This window comes from Ursus maritimus, unplaced genomic scaffold (assembly GCF_017311325.1).
Source record: "Ursus maritimus isolate PB19 unplaced genomic scaffold, ASM1731132v1 scaffold_5, whole genome shotgun sequence".
In the NCBI taxonomy this organism is placed as follows: Eukaryota; Metazoa; Chordata; class Mammalia; order Carnivora; family Ursidae; genus Ursus; species Ursus maritimus.
Genome location: NW_024426663.1, coordinates 26691906 through 26715678, shown reverse-complemented (window position 1 = coordinate 26715678; position 23773 = coordinate 26691906). Strand labels below are relative to the sequence as shown.

The 23773-nt window shown below is 43.5% G+C and overlaps 1 protein-coding gene across 1 annotated transcript in view; it reads left to right on the top strand.

Annotated features, from left to right (window-relative positions):
- The window catches only part of RASGRF2 (Ras protein specific guanine nucleotide releasing factor 2), a 232251-nt gene that overhangs the window by 135118 nt on the left and 73360 nt on the right, over positions 1 to 23773 (top strand). Inside the window, exons 16-17 of the mRNA XM_040622131.1 lie at positions 3289 to 3414; positions 7053 to 7142. Coding sequence (XP_040478065.1) covers positions 3289 to 3414; positions 7053 to 7142 — 216 coding nt within the window. The remainder of the gene's footprint in view (positions 1 to 3288; positions 3415 to 7052; positions 7143 to 23773) is intronic.

The window sequence follows — 23773 nt, the reverse complement described above, 5'->3', positions numbered from 1 at the left end:
TTCCCACCTTGTTCCTAACAAGTAGTTAAAGTGGTAGTTCAAACAGGAACATGGTATAGCTGGATTAAAAATAAAACGAATAAGGATGGGGCGCCTGGGTGGCACAGCAGTTAAGCGTCTGCCTTCGGCTCAGGGCGTGATCCCGGTGTTATGGGATGAAGCCCCACATCAGGCTCCTCCGATATGAGCCTGCTTCTTCTTCTCCCACTCCCCCTGCTTGTGTTCCCTCTCTCGCTGGCTGTCTCGATCTCTGTCGAATAAATAAATAAAATCTTAAAAAATAAAATAAAATAAAATGAATAAGGAAATCAAGCAATGAAGAAAAACTGTCTGAGGCCAAGGGTATGGTTAGTGAACAGTGAACACAACACTGTGTGGTCTTCTCCAGTTCCTTGGGTCACCCTGGTTTGGGTCCTGAAAATAATCAATTATGTGATTCATACTGAAACCTAAGAATAGACTGGTGTACAGGCACATCTTTTCTTCCTACTGGGACTTGAGAACAATTTATCCTGTGGATTCCCTTAAAGGAAATGCTGTGAGTAGAAAGCTTAGAATTAACACTGGAGACTAGGGAGCTCTGTGGCATTTTACTGAAGAGGTGAAACAAAGGAATCATAGATTTTTATTTTATTTTGCATTGATAAATGGGCAAAATTGGTCATGAATAGGCCTAAGAAAGTCATGGATAAAACACTTCAGCATCAGTCTGACAGGTTCAGTGTGTGTGTGTGTCTGTGTGTGTGTGTGTGTGTGTGTGTACACGATGTCTGTAGGAGCCAAGAGTGCTGCTGTGTTAACTCTGTTGTCTAGTCTTGAAAATTCTAATTGGCAAAGAAAAGGGAGACACTGATCTGTCTTTAATTTGAAAGATGTTTGCATGTGCTTTGCATAATGTTAACACTTAAAACAGTTGGCAAACTTGAATAAGAATTCTGTGCCAACAGTTTATACATTTTTGGCTTTTCACTTCAGGATACAACTCTGTACAACCTCATTGCGTAATACCAGCTTCATCCGTTAGGTCCGTACTTAGGCCATAGGTCTCTCTCACTGCTGATCAGCTAGAAGGTTTCAGGGCACACCATGTGAAAAATGTTAGTGACTTTTGTCCAGTTTTATTGTCATTGCAATGCTAATGCCAACCTACAATATTTCCTGGCAAGAGAACTTCAAATGACATAAAGGGAAAGAAGAGAAATAGGAACTATCCCTCAAAGCGAGCAAAACGATGAAGCTCGGAGGGAAAATGAATGCACATCCCCCCCCCCCCCCAAGTCCCCAGGTCTGTCCCAGGCTCACCTATTATTCATTAGTGCCCTCCTTTCTTCCTAGCAGGCCAGCCCCACCTTCTTCCACCCTGGATTTTCCTTAGAAATACACATTTCAGCCCAACTCATCCGCATTCCACCTGATGGTGGGATCTCCACAAAAATCCAGCCAGCGGCAGGCAAGGAAGGGAAGGCACAAGACTGCTGCCTGTATTTGGGTCTCTCACCCGCCAGGTGCACTCGGGTCATGACTGTGCAACCCAGGCTAGATGTTGCTGCGCGGCCCGCATCACCGGTGTCTGTTTCTGTGTTCTGAGCTTGAAAATTGCCTGCCTGTGGGCTGAAAGTGCTCCCAATTTTAGCATTTGTTTTGAGCCCACATCTGCCTACTCGTCCTGAAAGCAAAGCTGTTTGCATGGAACTTGATTGAAAGTGAACATGCCAGAAGGAAATGCTTCTTCTCCCCCACCCTGCTGGCATGGTTTCTTCTCTCTGTAGCTGCCTGTTTGCTTACAGTGTTATTCTTTGCTTTCCTGTTCTTTCAGGGGATATTCAGGGCCTGACCATCTCTCTCCCTGGGAAGTTTTTTGGGTTCAGGATAATTGCTGACGAAATGATTTTTTCATTTGCCTCAGAGGATTGAATGGTTGAATCAGCCCAAGGACACGTATTTGATATTCTGCTTGCTCTTGCAGAGCAGATGCCTTCCATTACAGAATTTTGAGGGAGTTATTTAGAAAATAATAAAACTAACAGCTAAGCATGGATTTTTTGTCTGTATCCTGCATCATTGCCAGCTTTACTGTAATTATGTCATTCAGGGAAAGAGCCTAACCATTTCCCTTCCCTGGCCCCTTTGTGTTTCAAAAGAGCCGAATTGTGGCCATATTTCCAAGGAAGCAAATCACATGCAAGAAGTCATTAGGGATTTTTGGAAAGGTTGGTTGATTAAAATCTTGAATGGAATGGCAAAGGGAGCTGAGCTGAGAGCGGTCCTGCTGACAGGGGTAATGGAACATTAGTAGAGGTGACACAGCTGTTACGGGCTAATGAAAAGCCCTAGGAAAAAGGAGTGCAAGAATTGCTGGAAATTTATGAATTTTTGGTCGTGCTTTTCTGTGAAAGAATGTACACATAGTTGTAGTTTTACCTCGTTAATAAGGCAGTGCGAGTGGTACAGAAACATCATCAGTAATAGCCTAATGAGACCCTAGAATGATGTGTCTTTTATTCGTGGGAACTTCGCTTCAGTGAAAAGGCTCAGATGATCTTAAACTTTCCCCGTAGTTCATTCTGAAAATTTCCACTTGCCTCCTGCTGATCTGTAGCTTTAGACCAGGGCTATCCAATAGAACTTTCTGGGAGGATGGAGATGCTCTGTAACTCTGCCATCCTGTACTGTAACCACCAGCCGCATTCGGGACTGAGCACCTGAAATATGGCTAATGCAAGTAAGAAACTGAATTAGTAACTTAATTTTAGTTGATTTTAATTTAAATTTACCTAGTCCCATTTGGCTAATGCCACCATTTTGGACAGGGCAGCTCTAGGTCCTTAGGAGTCTCCAGAGCTTCATGGGGACCACACTGGTAGAGATTCAAACTTCAGTTGGTATAAGGGGGTAACCCAAGCAAAGAATAAGTGAAGTCCCAGTTTTGATCCCAGTCTGATTTGCAATCTGGAAATGTCCCTCTTCCCCTACTCTTCCAGAGGGTAGGGGACCCACAGCACATCCCCTGTTCTTTTTACCTTCTGCCGTTGTGTTGGGCAGAAAGGACTGGGTATGGTTAGCCAGGCTCAGCAGTGTCGCAAGACAGGGATAGAGAAGACACTGCGTTGAGATTCAGTGACATTAGCAGTCTGCTCGGAGGAATGACTTGATTTCATATTAAAGCCCTAAAAAATGTAGACTCATCTGAAAGGCTGTTATCCGTAATAAACCTTGTGTTTCTGTGCCTACTACTGTGCCTATTGAATTCATGGCCTGGTTGTTAAAATTCCCGATGTTTCCAAGCAGCTGTCCTAGAGTCTGTGCCCATGGACCGAGCAGGAGTGGAAAGTTCCCCGGTGGCGGACAGCACGGACCTTTCACCTTGCCGGTCACCCTCCACGCCTCAGCACCTCCGTTATCGTCAACCTGTAGGTAAGCTCAGAAGGAGACATGGAAATATAAGAGCAAAAGATAGCTCCTAGTTTCTGAATCTTTCTTTTGCCTGTTTCACTCCCCAAATATTTTTTAGTCTGTTACAAACATTAGTTGAAGGAAACAATGTTGCTGTCATGTAGTGGAGAAATGAATGATTAGAGAATAGATCATTAGTGTAACTAATAGTGATCTGACCCCATCATTGCACAAGAGGCTTGTCCTTAGAGGGTGGCTGGTTGAAGAGTGTCAGTGCTGCCTTTACCAAAATGTTCTTGGACTCTGCTACCTTATCGTGAATCCCAATGTAGTCTGTATTAAATAGGCTCCTCTGGGACACCGCAATTTTGGGGGGACCTTATTAAGCACACTATGTCACCTAAAATAAGGTCCAGTGGGATAAATACCTAGTAGTGCAATTGCTGGGTCGTAGGGTAGCTCTATTTCTAACTTTTTGAGGAAACTCCACACTGTTTCCCACAGTGGCTGCTCCGGTTTGCATCGCCACTAACAGTGTAAGAGGGATCCCAGTTCTCTGCGCCCTCGCCACCATATGATTTCACTCATGTGTGGGATCTAAGAAACAAAACAGATGAGCATAGGGGAAGGGAAGGGAAAATAAAATAAGATAAAAACAGAGAGGGAGGCAAATCGTAAAAGACTCTTAACTCTAGGAAACAAACTGAGGGTTGCTGGACGGGTGGTGGGTGGGGGATGGGGTAACTGGGTGATGGGCATGAAGGAGGGCACTTGATGGAATGAGCACTGAGTGTTACAGGCAACTGATGAATCACTAAATTCTGCCCCTGAAACTAATACAGTATGTGTTAACTAAATTGAATTTAAATAAAGAATTTAAAATAAGGTCCAGTTACACGGGACCCCAATTATCATTATTGTTCATGTGGCAGAAACTGGTGTATTTTCTATAGTTATGAAAATTATAAAGCATTGCCCATAATTTGTTTTAGAACATACCGAATGTCCTATAAATGGAGGAAAAACCATCAGACCGAAAGGTAGAAATCTTTTATCTCCCCATTGTTCACATAAAAAAAAAATCAAAGTAATAGTTGTTTTTTGAAACATTTTTACAGTGGTTTGCCATTAGGGTATGCATTAAGGTAATGTTTTCCTACTAGGAATTACAAACTTTAAACACTTGTTAAACCTTAGAAATATTTAAAAACAAACAGATGTGTTGTTAATCCTTACATTTTTCTTTACTAATCAAAAACAAAAAAACACAACAGTTGGTTTTGAAGTGTTTCCTTTATTCTCCTCAAGTCAGTTATTTTCAAGCTAGAGGAGAAAACCATTCAGTTACGAAACCAGACTCACCCCAAGTAATCCAAGTAAAATGTAACCATTTTTTGACTTTCATGCACCTGCTTTAAATAGGACACTTTAGCCCAAGGCTCCAAGTGGCCATTTCCTTTGTGGCCTTGGCCAAGGGGCGGAAGCTGTCTTTGCGATCAGCTCCAAGAGAAGCTAAACGTGGGTCAGGCTGCTGTCAGAAGACGCACCCAGATGGATATCAGCCCTTGGGGAGTGGACCGATTTCAGGCTTCTGATCAACCATGGGTCACCCTGACGTTTGGGTGGTTCTGGCAAATGAAAGTGGCGAGTAGGACTCCCCTGGCTTGTTACAGGTCTACTGTAGTGTTAGCCAGATCTCTTTACTACTCTTAGAGCTTTGGTCAGTCCAGGCCTTGGTGACTTCCTTGATCCCTGTGACGTGGGACAGACCCCCATCTTGAGTTCAAGGTAACCATCCTGAGCTTTTTGGGGCCAAAGCTCATGGAAGCAAAACTCTACCAAGGCGAGAAATAAATACTCTTCACTTGGTCACTATTATCAGGGCTCTGCTTTATAGTCCTTTTCATATATTTACATTCATATATAAAATTTTTTAATTTATATAAGCATTGTTTGGAAATCCTCATCCTGTTTGTGAATTAAATTAAGTCCTTTGTTTCTTCTCTGATGTGACTACATCCCAGAGACATAGGAACATGGGAAGGAAGCTGAAATCTGTGACAAAACAGAGGATCCAAATGGGGACAGTGTCACACATTTTCTTGTCGTTTAGCTGAAATTTCGCCTGTTCATCTGTCTTATTGCCACCTCCTTCCACAAATATTTAAAAGCCACTGCTAGAGGAGAGGATAGAGCTGGTCTGTGTTTTCTACTGGGGTGTATTAAGCAGCTCTTTGCCTTGCCTTGTATTTATTTATTTTAAGCATGACTATATCACTGTAGGGGCAAACTCATAAAAACCCTTCAGGTCAGAATCACAGTGAATTATTTTCACTAAAAGCCTGAACGAGGAAAACCAGTGAGGTTGGCATCAGCATTATCAGATGCTGTGTGTAAAATGTCTGAGGAGGGAAAGGGCTGCACAAGGGGGCTCAGAGCATCTTTTTGGTTTTAGAATGCATCCTCACTTTAGAGGTGTTTTGGGCAGAAAATTCTATTGGTAATATGATGTAGGAAATTTTTTTTGATGTGGGAATTTTTTTTTAAATATTTTATTTATTTATTTGACAGAGAGAGAGACAGCCAGCAAGAGAGGGAACACAAGCAGGGGGAGTGGGAGAGGAAGAAGCAGGCTCTTAGCGGAGCAGGGAGCCCGATGTGGGGCTCGATCCCAGAACCCTGGGATTGCGCCCTGGGCCAAAGGCAGATGCTTAATGACTGAGCCACCCAGGCGTCCCTGATGTAGGAAAATTTTTTTTTTTTTAAGATTTTATTTATTTATGTGACAGAGAGACAGCCAGTGAGAGAGGGAACACAGCAGGGGAGTGGGAGAGGAAGAAGCAGGCTCATAGCAGAGGAGCCCGATATGGGACTCGATCCCGGAACGCCGGGATCACGCCCTGAGCCGAAGGCAGACGCCTAACAACTGCGCTACCCAGGTGCCCTGATGATGTAGGAAATTTTTAAAAAACTTTTTTTATATTGAGATATAATTCAGGTACCTTAAAGTTCTTCTCAAGTATACAGTTCAGTGGCTTTTATATATTCACAAGATTGGGCAGCCATCACCACTGTCTCACTGCACAGCATCTTTATTACCCCCAGAAGAAATCCTGTGCCCATTAGCAGTCACTGCCCATTCCCATCTCCCCACAGCCTCTGGCAACCACTAATCTACTTTCTGTCTCTGGGGATTTACCTCTCCCAGACATTTCCTATGCAGAGAATCATACAATACATGACTTTTTGTGATTGACTTCTTTTGCTTAGCATGTTTTCACAGATCATTCGTGTTGTAGGCATCAGTCCTTCATTCCTTTTGGTGGCTAAATAATATTCTCTTGTATTGATATACCGTATCTGGTTTATCCATTCCATGGTTGATGGACATTTGGGTGTTCGTACTTCTTGGCTATTGTGAACAATGCTGCTAGGGATATTCGCGTATTATTTTTTGCAAGGATATGTTTTCAGTTCTCTTGGGTGTCTACCTAGAGTGCAATTACTGATGTAAAATCTTGTTATTTTTCTATGAACAAGGACAATACAGGGTGTCTGGCCCAAGCCTTCATCCAGTGCAGGAATGAAAATGAGAATTTTCCTTTTGGAATATTACCCATCTGCCTCACCATGCCATTTCCATTCTTTCACATAACCAGGACAGACGGCCGACAACTCGCACTGCTCTGTTTCGCCGGCGTCTGCCTTTGCGATTGCCACCGCGGCTGCAGGACACGGAAGTCCCCCAGGTGAGCAGGGCCGAGCAGCCACGTGCAGACTGACAGGAATGTACATGAAATCAGCGGTGCTTGCCTGCCGGTGTGTTGGTGAGACACTGGGCAGCTCGCTAAGACGGCAGATTCCCAGCTCCCCTTCTAAGTCAGTGTGTCACATGGTCTTTTATTGACTGATTATTCATGTATGTACTTACTTATTTTTAATTTTGGTATTTGAGTAGAGTTGACACGTAATTTTACACTAGTTTCGGGCGTGCAGCCTAGTGATTCAATGTCTCTGTATGCTATGCTGTGCTCACCACAAACGTAGCTACCATATTATTGACTGTATTCCCTGCGCTGTGCCTTTACCCCCCTGACTTATTCATGTCATAGCCGGAGCCTGTATCTCCCGCTCCCCTTCACCCGTAGACTGTCTTTTAAGTAAGCGCCTTCAGGTGAGTCTTACGCAGGTGTTGTGTGGGTGATGCTTTTAAGAACTTCTGTATCACAGAAGGAAGCATGTTGTTTTATGGAGTTCTTTAACCTTTTTAGCCGAATTACCAGGAACAAGCGTTTCCTTTAAAATTGAGTAAAATGGTAAGAGCATATGCAAGGCAGTCGGGAGGCTTATGGAGGGAAGGAAGTTGGAGGGACTGTTGCCTAACAAATCCGTATGTGGTTTAAACAGCTTTGTTGTTGTGGGTGTCTTCACCCAAACAAACCCATGGGTTCTGATCATCAAGCCTTGTAGAACCATGAGTGAGGGTGTATTTTGTTAACTAGCCATTGTTCACCTACCACAGAAGAGTCCATTTCCAAAGCCCATGAACCTGTATTCAATAATAGTAGCTAGTAAGTACTATCTGTGTGAATTCTTTCTCACTTGAAGTAAGAACAAAGAGAGAGGTTCTATAATGAACATAAGCTACCAGAGTGATTATACATATATATACACGTATATACATATACATATATATACACCCCATCTGAATGGAAATCTTTACAGATTAACCACATTCCATCTCCAGTATTTTGCCACACATGCTGCATTGGATGTGGTCAGGAAAATTGGGGTGTGTTTTGCTCTAACTAATCTCAAAACCTTCCCCTCAAATTCCCGTCAACATAACACAAAACAGCCTATAATGGTAATAGCATTGATGTCTTGTCAATCCAGTTGACTTCTGTTGTCGACTCCATTCATAATAATGAACATCTCTTTGGTGAAATGATGAAGGAGCCTTCACTATGCTCTCAGCAGAATTGGTTACCAGTTGGGACTTGCTGAGACCCTCTCTGTCTTTCATCTCACAAGCTAGTTCATCTTTGGAAAAAGTAACGTACAGAGCTTCCTCATAGGTTTTATCATTTAAATATGGTTCACCAGGGAAAAGAGTTTTTATGTTAATTCTCCATGAGCCTATTTCTGCATTGGCTGGAGGCTGGGGAGGGGGAAGGTCCTTCTTTTCCACCTGGGATTGTAGCAAAGTTCTTTTTTCTTTTCTTTTCTTTTTTTTTTTTTTTTAAAGATTTTATCTATTATTTGACAGAGAGAGACACAGGCAGCGAGAGAGGGAACACAAGCAGGGGGAGTGGGAGAGGAAGAAGCAGGCTCATAGCGGAGGAGCCTGATGTGGGGCTCCATCCCAGGACTCCGGGATCACGCCCTGAGCCGCAGGCAGATGCTTAACGACTGAGCCACCCAGGCGCCCCTGTAGCAAAGTTCCGATGAGCTTTAGAGAGTGGCCTCTGACTTTGGCTTGTGTGTACATGATGGTTCAGGGGATAAAGTGACAAAACAGGCAAGTCTTCCACACCATTGGAACACTGCTGTTCCTGCTTCCTTTCTTCCTACTTCTCCCCTGCTACTGAAATAGCTTTAGGGAGAAAGCTCCCTTCAGTGAGCCAGCTGAGGAGGGGCGCGTGGTGATTGCCCAGAGTCAGTGTGGCGAGGGGCAGGGTAGCCTGATCCGGAGCAAGTAGACTGCTTTTTTATGACGGGGCTGCTGGTGTTGCCTGGAATGTGGTCTGGTGCCACATGATTCCATTTGAGAAGTCAAGGAAATAAGGGATGGGATTTGGCAGTGGCTGTGGCCCTGCTGTTAAGGGTGGCAGGTTGCACATGGGTCACCGCTAGTGGCGGTAAGAAAGGGGGTTTCTTATAGAGTGGGGGCCAGTATATTCCTGGGGCTCAGCCACTCCATGGAGCTGGCCCCCCATAGGGGATCCCTGGAGAACTCGACAGAAGAGCTGGGTACACAGGTGGCTGAGGAAGGTGGACTGGGAGCAGAAACAGGAAGTGCGCAAAGACAATCCAGACTTACTGACTAGCCAGGGAGAGTAGCAGCTGCCCCAGGAAGGCCTAGATCCTAACAGACAAATGTTCAAGGGAAGAGAGGGCTAGATGGTGCTTAACTCCCACACCAGATTCTGTGTCCACTTTCTGAACCAGGAATCGCTGACCCAGATTCACCCCAGAACCTAGGGAGTTACCAAGGCAAGCAGAAGGGAAGATTGTGGAAGCAAGCGAACACCTCACGCTTGCATCAGCCTTTGCAGGCCTCCCGTCTGCTTGTAGGGCTGTGATGTGGGCGCACCTGGCAGTGCAGCTCTGCTGTGTCCCAGCCCCTGGCAGGAAGCAAGGTGGTGCCCGGTTAGGCCATGTGGTCTGCGGATTGGGCTTCCATGTTTCAGGCTGTCTTCAGGTTCCCTCCTGCTTTAATCCCCTCCCACTTGCCTACTCCCACCCCTACCCCCTCATCCAAATACACAGGAGTCTGGCAGCTCTGGGTTAGACTTGTCAATTAATGATTATGTTTTCAAATATTCACTCCAGGCATTTGCATGCTAAGCCATTTCTCTTTAATTATTGCTTGGAAGGCTTTGCTACTTCATTAAAAGGAATTTCAAATTTAGCAAGAAAGTGGACCGAAAGTTTTCTTTGTAAAGATCCCAGACAGGTTGCACCTGCTTGGCCCTGAAGGCAAAGAAAGCTGATTTATGCGTGGAAGGTGGCCTGGGGATCCACTCCCCGGGGTCTGGGCCTGCCTAGTTTCCACACACACTGGAAAAGCCTGGGTTTTCCCCACTGGTTTCATTTAGGACCAACAGCCCAGTCCTTTCCAAAGATCGGCAAGTCTCTCCTTCCTTATCATATTCCCTTTGCCTCTATTGGAGGTTCCTCATCGGAGACAAAGGAAAGCCAATTCTGTGGGTATGATTGCAACCCTAAAGCAATTCTTGTTCACTTCACATTATGAAGATTTAACAGTTTATTTAGTGTTTGCCTTCTGATTGGCAGCCCAGTTACATTGGGCCCACTAATGGTAGGGTCCAGAATTTGGGGCCTAACACTTATATAATTACCCCAAGGAAAAAAATCTAAAATCACAAATACAAACCTTTAGGACACCTCCCAGGGCTTTGGAAGAAGCCCATACACAGCGAGAGGCCCTGAAGCTGAAGTGTCATTGGTTTCCTACTAAATACGCTGATGAGTCCACTCCAGATCATTCTTGGAATTGCAATAGCTATAGGAAATTTTGTTCGTTGGGGAGTGGGAGTGGGGGATGGGACCAGTCATCATCCATCAATCAAGTGAGTGCCCTTTCTTGTAGCGGAGCTTTAACTCTATACAAGATCCAGATGAAGGACTATTAACAAGGTCTCGCGTGTCACGACACTGGTTGCAATGTATTTTTAAGCATCTGCTCAAATTTAGAAGCTCTGTATTAAAGTAGAAATTAAAATGTGTGCATTTCAGAGGGTTGCTGATACAGAGAATCTGCAGGTGCAGTTTGGATATAGTTGTGATATGAATAGAAATGCACATCCAGTGAATACACATATCAGGGCACATCGTGGTGCTTACTCCACACCTGAAGCTCTAGGGTTAATTATAGAGTTTATGAAATGATCTAAAGTGAGATATGGAAGTGTGCGGTGGGTTATTTTTATGAGACTAGAAATAATGGCTGTGGAGGTGCTACAAGCAACTCTTGATTATCTGTGAGCAGATTATATGTTTTACCATTCTATGTAAGTCAAGGTAAATTAACAAAATAGAGGAATGGTTGACTGTACTTTTGGGAAAGTTAATGGCACAGTTACAATTGCTTAGAGAAATAGTGAGTTCTTTATTGGTAATTACTTGGTACTTGTAAAGTAGATAATTCATAATCTGTTTTCTCTTCTGTCAAACTGTTACTCAAGCCTGTGCAGTTAATAGTAGATCCGAACTTGGTGTGAATTTGGCTCGGGCCAGTTTTTAAAAATCCTGGTACCTGGTCCCATCCCCAGAGATTCTGACTTGATTGGTCTGGGTACATCCTAGGCATCAGGATATTTTAAACTTCTCCGGGTGATCCTAGTGGGGAGCCAAGCTGGGGAACTGCCGGACTATGGAGTAGGTGGGTTTGTTCCTTCTCCGGTTGTGGCATTTCCAGTTTATCTCATGGAAGCCTGGATCCCTCTAGACTACGTTATTTTCTTCTTGGATAAGACAGAAGTAGGAAGGGGCGCCTGGGTGGCACAGCGGTTAAGCGTCTGCCTTCGGCTCAGGGTGTGATCCCGGCGTTACGGGATCGAGCCCCACATCAGGCTCCTCCGCTATGAGCCCGCTTCTTCCTCTCCCACTCCCCCTGCTTGTGTTCCCTCTCTCGCTGGCTGTCTCTATCTCTGTCGAATAAATAAATACAATCTTAAAAAAAAAAAAAAAAAAAGAAGTGGAAGGGATATTCTTCCCCAAGCTGGGTAAGGCTTAGGCAGTCTTTTTCCCTACAGAGTAGACCTTTTTACAGAGAAGGCTTCAGGCTTATTTCACAATGATGCTCTTCCCCCTTCCCTGCAAGAGCCAGAAGTCGTGTGGGGACCCCCTAAGAAGGCAGCCCCCAGCAGTTCCCACTCTAACAACTGGTCCACTTGCAGCCTCTAGCAGTTCATCAAAAGGACCATTCAGTGTTGCTGCCAGTTCCTGGCTCCAGCAGCTTCTGCCCCTGATAAGCAGATCTCAGCGGTGTCTCCCAGGATGCACCTGTCCCTCCCGATCTGGGGCCAGTCATTTGTTCTGCAACCTCGGTTTTCTGAGGTGTCCAAGAAAAGTCATTGATTTTCAGTTTGTCCACCTTTTATTTGTTGTAAAGACAAATGTGTCGGCTGCTACGTTCTTTACATGTCAGAGCTGAAATTGAAAATCTCCCTTGGAGTTTTTATAGTCATTCTATTGATTCCATAGGTCAATTTGGGGAGACGTGTCAGTCTTAATAATATTTAGTCTTTTAATCTATGAATGTGGAATGTCTTTTTATGTATTTAGATCTGTGCTCACTTCAGCAATGTTTTTTATTTCTCAGCATATAAGTCTAACATTTGTTTTGTTACATTTATTCCTAAATATAAATGATTCTTTTTTTGTTTGTTAGCCCCACCTCCCTCACCACTGGAGGTATCCTAGTTTGGGGCATATTTTCCTTTTTTTTTTTTCAAAGTGTGAAAAACGTTTTTTCATTATTTCACCAAAGATAGATAGTTGAAAGTTTAGGGGATAGAATGTATCTAATTTACATTTTTAAGTAAAACATTATTATCACTATTTTTTTTTTAAGATTTTTATTTATTTATTTGACAGAGATAGACAGCCAGCGAGAGAGGGAACACAAGCAGGGGGAGTGGGAGAGGAAGAAGCAGGCTCATAGCAGAGGAGCCTGATGTGGGGCTCGATCCCATAACGCCAGGATCACGCCCTGAGCCGAAGGCAGGCGCTTTAACCGCTGTGCCACCCAGGCGCCCCTATTATCACTATTATTAATGAAAAATAAAGAGCTTTGGTAAATCAAATTTAAATTAACAGTGATTCCAGGTCTTATTTTTAAACACACACACACACACACACACACACTGCCTGGAATAAGAGTTTTGGATCTGAGAAGTTACATCTTTAACTGTATCAGCCTGCAGAGCAGCCGGGAGCATTCATGTCAGGTGGTCACTGCATTCTTTTCCTGGGAAGGTGCCCCACAGTAAGCTACATCACATGGAACACCCCCTCTGCTCACCACTTGTCTTTGATATGCTTTCAGGCAGACCCAGAGGCTTGTTCCAGCTGGCCTGGGCACCCTCTGTCCTGACTGTGTTGCTTTGCCAAGTTCACTTTCTTTGTGCTGCCCTTTCCAGGAGACCCTTCTCCTCTATTACCGTCTCTCCTCGGCAAAGCTACAATATAGTTGATTATGCTTCTTCACTTCTTTGATTCACTCACATTGCTTAATTGCTACTTGATTGCGCTTCGGTTTCATCCATTTTAGGGCCGGGCAGGTAACTGAAGGACGGGCTGGAGAGCTGATGCCGTGTGTAAAGGGGGCAGCTACTGCTCAGCTCCCCCTGATTTTGCCACGATGGATAACAGACGAGGGCTGTCAGATCTGTCTTCTTTCTTTATTTTCTATTTTAAAGGAAAGCCAGAAAGCTGGATATTTATGTGATACCTGTCTTTAAATGCTAGCAATGAATCCATACTCTTTCAAAATGCCATCCAGGTCACCCAAAATACTTCCGAGGACCACAGTTGGCTGTGAACCACGTGTGCGACCTCAGATTTCCTGTAATCACTTCCACCTGGAGTGTGGGTTGATACAGATGAGATTTCCTGAGACAGGCCTACATACTAGCAACGGACTCCTGACCGCCGTAGTGCCCTCCCCTTGATGGTTTCCTCTTCCTTTGGCCAAGCTCTTCTACAGGAAGCCCGTCTTTTCTCCTTCACTTAACCACTTTTGCTTTCACCGGGTAATCTTACCTGAAAGACCTTGAGGCTGCCTCATCGTCACCCCCTCACTGTGGCAGTAATATCAGGGACCATTCTTCTCCAGCTTGTTTTATAGATTCTGAAGCAAGCATGAGAGCCAGAGTGGTGGAGGGCCTGGCCCCGGTTCTTGCAGTTCCTGAGAATGAGGCTCGCTCAGAGCTGTCCACTACCAAGCTCCTGCTCTCTTTGCCCTGATGGTACCTCTAATCCCACAGTGACTTCAGAAAGAGCAAGATCTTGGGAAACTTGAGTTACTTAATGTTGTTACTGACTCTTGATCCTGTCTTTGCAACACACCCGTTTCTTTCATCTTCTTCCCACCAGTAGGTCCACTTGGCATTCACCTGACACATACAGCAGCTGGTGACCCCAGAGGGATGAGCCCCAGTGACATCAGTCATCTGTGGGTAGATTCTTACTTGGCCAGCAGTTGGTATTGAGGATCTGTGATTTCTTTCAGCAGACTGCAGAAACGTGGGCCTGAAGTACAGTGATACAGTCTGGTCAGAGGAAGCATTTATCTCCGTATTGAGAATTGGATTAAATTTTCAGTAGGATATTGGTTACCATGAATTAAGTTAACGTCACGTATACCCTGCTGTCGACAGTCTCTTTGAGGATTTGTGAGAACACTCAGCTCTGTTTAAATAGCTTATCTATTTATTGAGTGATCTTATAAGAAAGCCACAGAATGTGGTCTTTTTCCAATGTCTGTTTCACAAAGTAAAACTGTAACTTTGGGCAGGAATCACAAATCGATTTTCTGTTTCAACCTCAGAAAGTTAATCCGTGTAGCTATTTCACTGCAGTGATTCTCAATGGGAGGTGGACAGGGTGGAGTGGGAACAGTCAGGGACTTCTTCAAAATGCCCCTATCCCCCTGAGGATTCTGATCAGCTTCCTCCCAGAGGCAGGCACTCCAAAACAGAGAGATGTTATTGATGGCAGTGTGCTGCCGTGTGAATTGTGTGAAAACAGAAATAAGGCTAAGAATCACTGCTCCACTGTCTGCCATCCTTGGAAAGACGGTACTCACTTTCTCAGTCTAATTCTCTTATTTCTCAGTGTCCTATTTCCTGGTAATTCGGACATCAAAGGAAACAGGCTGTCTGTCTAACCCAAGTTAACAAGGAGTTGAGAAGTCTCAGGTTAAAATGCCGCCTGCATGTAGTTTTTCTCATTTGGGGCTCTCGCCATCTTTTAATTTTCTGTGCAATACCCCTTATCTTAGTTCTTACTTATCTGCCTTTTCCCTGTGTCCTTTTTTCCTTGGTATGTTCTCATCTCTTGGAGTTCTGCACTATTTCAAGGAGGTATGTTCTATTGCCAGGACTGGCTGCATGCTTCGTAGAGCCCAGTGTAATAAGAAAGTGCGTGTCCCCTGGTTTAAAAAATTGTAAAGAATTTCAAGACAGTGACAGTTGAGCATTAAACCAAGTGTGGGCCTTCTGAGCTTGGGGCACAGTGTAGTACAGGTTGCACACCAGGAAGCCAGCCCTGCATCCTGCAGTCTTGTCAGCAGTCTGATAGTGTCGTGATGCTCAGAATTTGCTCTTTAGTGCATTTCCAGGATTATATCCTGGTTCTGCAGAACTTTTCCATGGTGAGAAAGATGGTAATAGAAAGCAATCCCGTTTATTTTGAAGGTGAAAAAAATCTTAGGCTGGAGGAGACTACTTAGAAAGAGAGGGAAAAAAGGAGTGCCTGGGTGGCTCAGTCAGTTAAGCGGCTGCCTTCAGTTCAGGTCACGATCTCAGGGTCCGGGGATGGATCCCCACATCAGGCTCCCTGCTCAGTGGGGAGTCTGCTTCTCCCTCTCCCTCTGTCCCTCCCCCTGCTCATGCTCTCTCTCTTTCTCTCTCTCTCAAATAAATAAAATCTTAAAGGAAGAGAAAAAGAATCAACCTTGGACTCCTGATTCTCTGAAGAGACTACATATTTTAAAATATTAACATATAATACTTTCAATAATGAAAGAACATAAGCTCTGAAGAGTCAGAAATAATTTCACTAATGATGACTCCGTGATCATAAAACAAAAATAATCCTCAAAAAGCAATAATCCTCATATAAGAGGAAAAAACTTTATGGTTTCCTGGACTTTTTGGTTTTTTGACCTTTTATAATAAATGCAATAAGGCAAATGAGCAGTAATAGGCATGTCAACAGTACAAAAAACTGGAGATCATTACTCTGTAAAGTTAGGGGTAGTAGACAGCCCCAACAACATGTAATGAAAACTAAAATTTCTCAGTGAATTTTCTACTGGGAGAAATAATCAGTGATACTGTTGTGGTTATGTAACATTGCATCAGCTCCATGCATTAAACAGGATGAGATAAGCTTTTAGTTACAACATTTCTCAAAGTAGTTTATCAAAGATTAAGTGTGGTAGTAGAAGTAATCTGTAGAAATGTACTGCTTTTGGGGTACCTGGGTGGCTCAGTCAGCTAAGTGGCTGACTCTTGATTTCAGCTCAGGTCATGATCTTGAGGTTGCGGGATGGAGCCCTGTGCTGGGCTCCACGCTCAGCAGGGAGTCTGCTTGGAGTTCTCTCCCTCTGCCCCTCCCCATGCTCTCTCTCAAATAAATTAATTAATTTAAAAATTTGTTTAAAGGAAATGTACTGCTTTTGCACAGGTAATGGTGCAAGTCAGCACAGGCGAATTGAATCTTAAAGCTTCTAAAGTCTATGGTGAGGGAGGAATGGGCTTTTCATCTGCCGGAAACATCCCCTGAGAGCAGAGGACCTCCATGTGTCCCGAACTTCCTGGAGCCAACAGTGTCTGGTTCAGGCTGTTTCTCTCACCAGCATTTGTAACCTGTGGCATCACAAGTGCTGGGAAGACCTGAAGAAGCAACTTGACAGCATGTAATTAGCCTGTTTTATCGACTGTGAATACATCACAATTGTGGGTGGCTTTTGCAGAGAGTCGCCCAAAGTGACCCCCACATCTCGTAAACCCCTATCTTATGCTGCCCTGTTAGATATTGCCCTATACACATTGCGGGGTCACCTTATGATCAACGTGACAATAGCAACAAGAAGGTTATGTAACTCTGTAGGGCGTACTAGATACCAAGCACTACTCTAAGCTCTACGTATGGTAACTGGGATGTGAAATAGTTACTAGTATTATATTCTCTTGCCAATAGAGGAAACTGAGATACAGAGAGTTAAGCAGTTGTCTGAGGTCACATGGGTAGTAAGTGACAGCTTTGAATCCTGTCACCTAGCTAAGGAACAGAAGATGTGCAGGAACGACTACCAATCCAAACCTCTGCCTAGCATATAGAGCACAATGCTGGAACTTCCTTCTTTGGGTTTCTGCAGTGCCACCATTTTGTTTGGAGAAAGACATGAACATTTCTCTTGAGTGGTCTGGTGGCTTTAAAAATATGCCCCCAAATGTTTTCTCATACTCCTTCCTTCAAGTGGTGGAGCTTGATTTCCTTTCCTTTTCGTGTGGGTAGCAATTAGTAACTCGCTTTTAACAAATAAAATTAAGCAAAAGTGATCATGTATGACTTTGGCACCTGAGTCATCAAAAGGCACACTGGCCTCTGTCTTGGTCAGTCTCTCTCAGGTCACTTGTTCTGGGGGAAAGAAGCTTCCACGTCACGAGGAGAGGTCCGAGAGGCTAGCAAGAAACTAGAAAGTAGGCCTCTGGCCAGCAGCCTCATGAGTGAGCTCGGACATGGATTTTCCAGCTCTAGTCGAGCCTTCAGATGACTGTAACCCTAGTGGGCATCTGGATGCAACCTCATGAGAAACCATGAGCCAGGGTCACCCTGGTGAGCCACTTCCAAAACCTTGTCCTGAAGAAACTATGCGACTGGAAATGTGTTTGGAGTCTCTAGGTTGTAGGGTAATTTGTTATGTGGCAATGGATAACTACCAGTGGTAGCATCATGGTAGCCAATAAACCTTTGGCCAAATTATTCATAAGCAAATTGAGTTTAAGGAGCATATTTTCTTTTCTTTTCTTTTTTAAAGATTTTATTTATTTATTTATTTGACAGAGAGAGACAGCCAGCGAGAGAGGGAACACAAGCAGGGGGAGTGGGAGAGGAAGAAGCAGGCTCTTAGTGGAGGAGTCTGATGTGGGGCTCGAACCCAGAACGCTGGGATCGCGCCCTGAGCTGAAGGCAGACGCTTAACCGCTGTGCTACCCAGGCGCCCCTAAGGAGCATATTTTCATTTTGGAAAGAGAGGCATGTCTGGGCTATTCCCTGTGGGACAGAGAACCATGTGCATATTCCCTACCAAATATTATGAAGTTGGGGAATGTACCTAAAATTAATGTGTAGCTTAAATCTACCTTATATTTCAAGATCTCTAAATAGTCTTTCTCTTCTCCCTTCACCTGCGGTGCTCTGAATTGAATAGACTGATTTTTCAACTGTTGGAGAGCTGAGAGCAGTTTGATTTTCACAACTGTTGCTTAGCAATAGGAGCGAACTTAATGGCTCTTCTGCAAACGGAGAGGAACCTCCCTGTGTAGCTATTGTCTGTCTGTAATGCTGAATTTAAAATTGGAATTATCATTTTAAGATGAAATTGAAGCTGGCCTTTGTGACACATTATACTTACCACAGCATCTCAGCTACCCAGGGAATTGCACTGTCCCAGTTTGAGGCCCCTCTGTGCGAGAGCTGGTCTCTTGGAATTATGGGGCATTTAGAAGTCTAAGACAAAGCTGAAAAAGCTAGCAAATTCCTCACTGGTAGGTGGTTTGTATTCCCTATATACTGACTTTGGACCTTGATTCTGGACCAAAAAGTTGGCTCTTGAAATGCTGTGATTAGAAACTGGGCCATTGATATTAAGGTAGGGACAATGCAGGGATGGGGTTTCCAAACAAATTCTGGGAAGTAGGAGGGGTGGGAAGTCTAGTCGCCATGTTTCTACCACCCAGCCCTGATGGAAAAGGCTCCAGGAAATGTCAGCTGCTTTGAATTTTTAAATCAAAGGTCTAAATCTGATTGTTCATCAGAAAGGCTGATGTCAAGATACAGAAATCTCTGCCTGACTTAAAAGCATTATTCTTTCCCAGTCTTTGGATTAAATGATGCACAAGTTTATTCAATTTTGTTTCATTTTCCATTAGCTCTAGAGGTCTTTGTGCATACGCCCTGTGCCATACCAGGTTCTATGGAAAGATAAAAATGCAATATGAGGCATTGCCTGTACTCTCTAAGAACTGGCAATCCAGTTGAGATTAGATGAACAAGCAGAAAGTAAGTCTCAAATGATCAAGATGGTAGCGACACATTACTGATAGTAACCAGTATAATTATTGGCCATGTTGTAAAACTTCGGACTTGAAAACCAAGAGAAAATGTCACATTAGCAAAATAACAAGGCTTCAGTGCATGACCCTGAAAGAATAGGTTAATATAGTTTCAAAGTATTTCATGCACCCTTCTAATTAGTCATCTTTCTCTGAAAATAGGGTGTTGTTTTTTTTTTGTTTTTTGTTTTTTGTTTTTTACCTCTGAGACAGTTGTTTCCTCTGACCTGCAATTACTCTTTATGGGCGCACGCTCCCTGGTGTGTGTGATAGTCTTAGGAATTAGCTGGTGTTAGATTAAGCGGAGGCAGCGTCTGTCATATTGGACTGAATTAATATTGCCATGATTTCCACACAGGCATCACAATGAGAAGTGATGAAAGACTTACACTGATGCAAATGATATTTCAGTGGCTTCAAAACTCAGGAGCGATAAACCTGCAGAAAACCCTTAATAGACTAGTCGAAATAGAGTAAAATAATAGTATCGTGATGTGATATGATGTGTGTGTGTGTGGGTTTTAAATAAATGTAACAAACGGTCACAGGGGGCTAACTATCTCCTCCTTCAGATATTATTGGATCACCAACTGTAAAAACTCTGCGGGTCGGTGTTTAAATATGTTTTAGCATTTGAGTGGCCACATTGCAGGTGTTACCTGCCTCTAATCCTCCTCCTCTTTACAATCTTTTCTTTGTCCTGCTTCTCATTTTCAAGGCCCTGTGCACAATTTGGAATTAGTTCACAACAGTAGTGGAGCGTCTTCGTTGGCATAAACCTTCATCTGGCAAATAATGTTACGCCACCAGAGTCCGTTTGCTAGATTCCTGTGGATGGTGCGTTAACACAAACCGCAGTCCCCTCTAGAGGCAGGCACCCCAAAGCAAACAGTCCTAGCAAAGCTGGTGTCTCCTGCTTCCTGCTTCCCTTCCTCAGTGCAGGGTTAAAGATTTGTCAGTGCTGTTCTCATTCCCTTCTGTGTGTCCTAGCATTCTGGATTGAGGAAGACCTAAGCCTACACCTGTGTTTATATAGTGCCTTATGATTTCAAAGCCCTTTAATAAGTCATGGCAGGTGTGGCACCACAGCAAGCCTGGGAAGTGGGAAGGCAGGCATTACTTCCTCTTCTGTGCTTAGAGAAATAGGCTGAGCAAGGTGAAGTGATATATAAATTCCAGAAATTGGACTCGAGTACAGATCTCTGGGCTCCTAATCCAGTGCTCATTCTATTAAACCTGGTTACTTTTGTAAAGTGGTATTTCAGAACCCTGTACCTCTGCTATTTCAAGAGACAGTTAAGCAATTAATTGGTAGGCAATTAATTTGTATCCAGTTCATTAATTGGCCTCCAGTGATTTTAATTCAGGTTCTGCAAATATGAATCTCCACTTTCTTCCTTCCAGATCCAGTTACTTTCTGTACAAGAGGAAATTTCAAGGACCGCCTTTTATTCCTGGTGTCCTGTGTGTGTTTCATTGTTTGTGTTTAATTTCCCAGCAGGGCTCAGGGCCCAGCACCAAAGCATTCCTGAGGAGGGTAGCTGGATACTGACTGGCACACAGGAAGACATTTTTGGGGGTTTGAACATATTTTTTGTTTCTTAAACATTTCTTCAGATAAACATCAAGGCCGGTAGAAGAAACCCCTGAACTCACCAACCAGATTTTACTTATTTACTTTGTCATTTTAAAATCCACCTACTGGGCATTTCTTTAAAATAGACTCTGACATTCAACTACGTTTGATGGTGACTTGGAGATAGAAGCCTCTCATTTTTAAAGATTTTGAAATTTTTAAACAGCTGTATTAAGATACACTTCGTATACCATACAACTCTCCCATTTAAAGCATAGCTTTAGTATCGCCCTGCCGTCCTGAAAATACTCAGGCTGCCAACTGTGGAAGACGGTTCAGGTGAGACCTGTGACGGACTTGGGGTGTCTGCTCTTGCTCCCGGCAGCACAGGGTGGGTGGAGGACATGGGTAAGAAGCCCCTTGCCCTCTCAGGAGTTAATGGTTCATCCTGAGTATTTGACCTTCCGTTCTTACTTTATCGAGGGTGGGAAATAAAGGCTGTGTGCCTTTTCTCAAGGACAGTGCTTTCTGGAAAAGCAGCCTCTGATTCCTGGTGTCTGGTGATTTGGCAGTAGAAAAAGAAGTTCTTTTTCTTCAAGGAAAAGGGGCCACGAGGGCCTTAAAGAGACAGCATATCAGTTAGGGCAGTTAAGAATGAGTCTCCAAAGGGTCAGGAGTGAAAAGTGGTCAAGAGAGTGGATTTTGATGTCAAATAAATCTGCGTCTAAGTCCTGCCGATTGTCCAGCTCTGTGGTCTAGGACAGCCTGAGTCTCTCTCTCTCTTTTTTTTCATTTTAAAGTGACAATAATGATTGTATCTTTCTCACGGAGTTGTCGGGAGGATTAACTGAGATGATCCACGCAGTTAGCTCAGCATTTGGAACAGCTCAGTGCTCAGTGAATATCTCCTGCTGTTACTACTGGCTGTTTCATCCACGTGATTTATAAGGTTCTTGAGAATAGGGGCCGTTGTGTTTACCATTAGATCTCTAGCCCCTATCATCATAACAGACCAGTGTTGAACTGAAATGAATGCATTCGCCTGTCGCCCATGTATTCCCTCTCTCTCTTCTTGCCTCGCGTGTTGCACGCATGTGACATGTGTGTGTTCATATACACACGCACACACACGTGCACACTACACCCCCCTTGACTGTTACGTTGGCAAGAATTAGTAAACTAACTGCAAAAGGTATCAATTGTTTGCCATTCCATGGTCATCCAATGAAAGGAGTGTTGTTTCTGGGCACAGTTAAGGGACCTAGAAATAACCGTGTTAAATGAACCTATGGCATATAGTGGTATTCACCACGGTAGATTCTTGTGTATAATGACAGGTAATCGGGGACAAAAGAGGCAAGAGTCTCGCTAGTATGTTTTTATGGTAGTTTTAATAGGACCTGCTTTGGGACTGTTCTGGAAGGGGAAGGAATCTAAGATATGTTAGTGTAAGCATTTGTGACGGGTTGTATGTAGGGCATGATAAAAAAGAAAGAAGCAAGGCAGATGATTAAATTGTGAGTCTAAGGCCTGAAAGACTAAGTTAGTAATATGATAATGATCTCAGTTCACAATTAGCTAAGTGTTAGATGTCAGCAAACCTAAGTGGGGAGAACCAGAGAAGGGACTAGATATACTTCCAAGATGAGCTTGTCCGGCCTCTCTCACCCTTGGAGGGGCATCCCCTGAGGTTATTTATGTGTTATACTTTATATCATTTTGGAAAGAGCTTGAGGCAGATCCCTGGCTATACTATGAGTCAGAAAACATTGCCTGGATTCCACTCTTGGAGAGAGTCCAAGGGAGATTGAGTTTGGCGTCCATAGGGAACTGGTATCTTAATAACACGAATTATGTTTGCAACCTTCTATCTTGAATGTGTCACACATCCCAGTGAATGCATCTGTGTAAATTGTTGCCGTTGTTGAAGACAAGGTCATCTGACGTGGATTCTGCTGTCATGAATGTCAGTGGCTCGAGGGACAGGTGCTCTGACTGCCTGTGTGTACAGCCTAAAGTTCTGAATTAAGTCACTCACTAGCTTTTTTTGATATCAGTTTCCTCATAACCAAAAAAGGATTAATTATGTCTAATTTGCTGGAGATTTCGAGAATTAACTCTTTTTTCCCGGTATAGTGAAAATCAGAAGGAAAGGTAATATATGAGGACAAATTTGCAGTGTGAGTTGCAGGATAGCAAATGGATTAAGCCCCATTTTTTGGTGCTGGGACTTATTTATGGCTGTTTTATGCTCATTGACACTTTCTGCTGTCTGGTTGACCTATGCCAGAAAAAAAGATGGCTCTGTTGAATATAGAGAATGCTGAGAACGGAGAGACAGGAAGTTTGGGATCAGAGAACATCTCTAAGATGTCTGAATACCTTGCATTTGCTTTATTTCACCTTCTGTGGTCAGTTTTGGGATTTTCTTAGGCAAGAGTTCCTTGAGACTTCCCCAGTATTGCGGTAGCCATGCTAGTATATCAAAGGTCCAGCTGCTGGGACGGACATTCCTATGGCTCAATTTTATAGGCACTATCTTGAACTATATCCAGGGCTAGACTCAGCTGTACTGGTGCTGGGCTCTTGCATGTGCTCCAGAATAATTTCCAATGTGGTTTAAATCAATTTATGATTTTTAAAGTTCTGATTAATTTTTATGCATAATGATTGTAATACTTTATTCAGTGTGTTACAATACGGGACACACTGAGTTTTTTCATTAGTCAGAAGGATCTTGAGAAGCATTGCTAAATCTATACAAAGGTGTTTTGTTCAAATTCAAATAAAAATGATAGGTACTAAACTCAGCCTTTGGGCAATTATTGCTAATGGTTTGAAGCTATTGTCAATAACCTCAATTCTCTTCTTGCCAAAGTATGAAATGAGTTAACATACCTAAAAGGAGAAAAGTGTATCCAAATTTAGGTTATCCTTTTTTTTCCAAGGTAAGTAGGTTTTTAGGGAGTGTATGATTCTCTTTCCACTA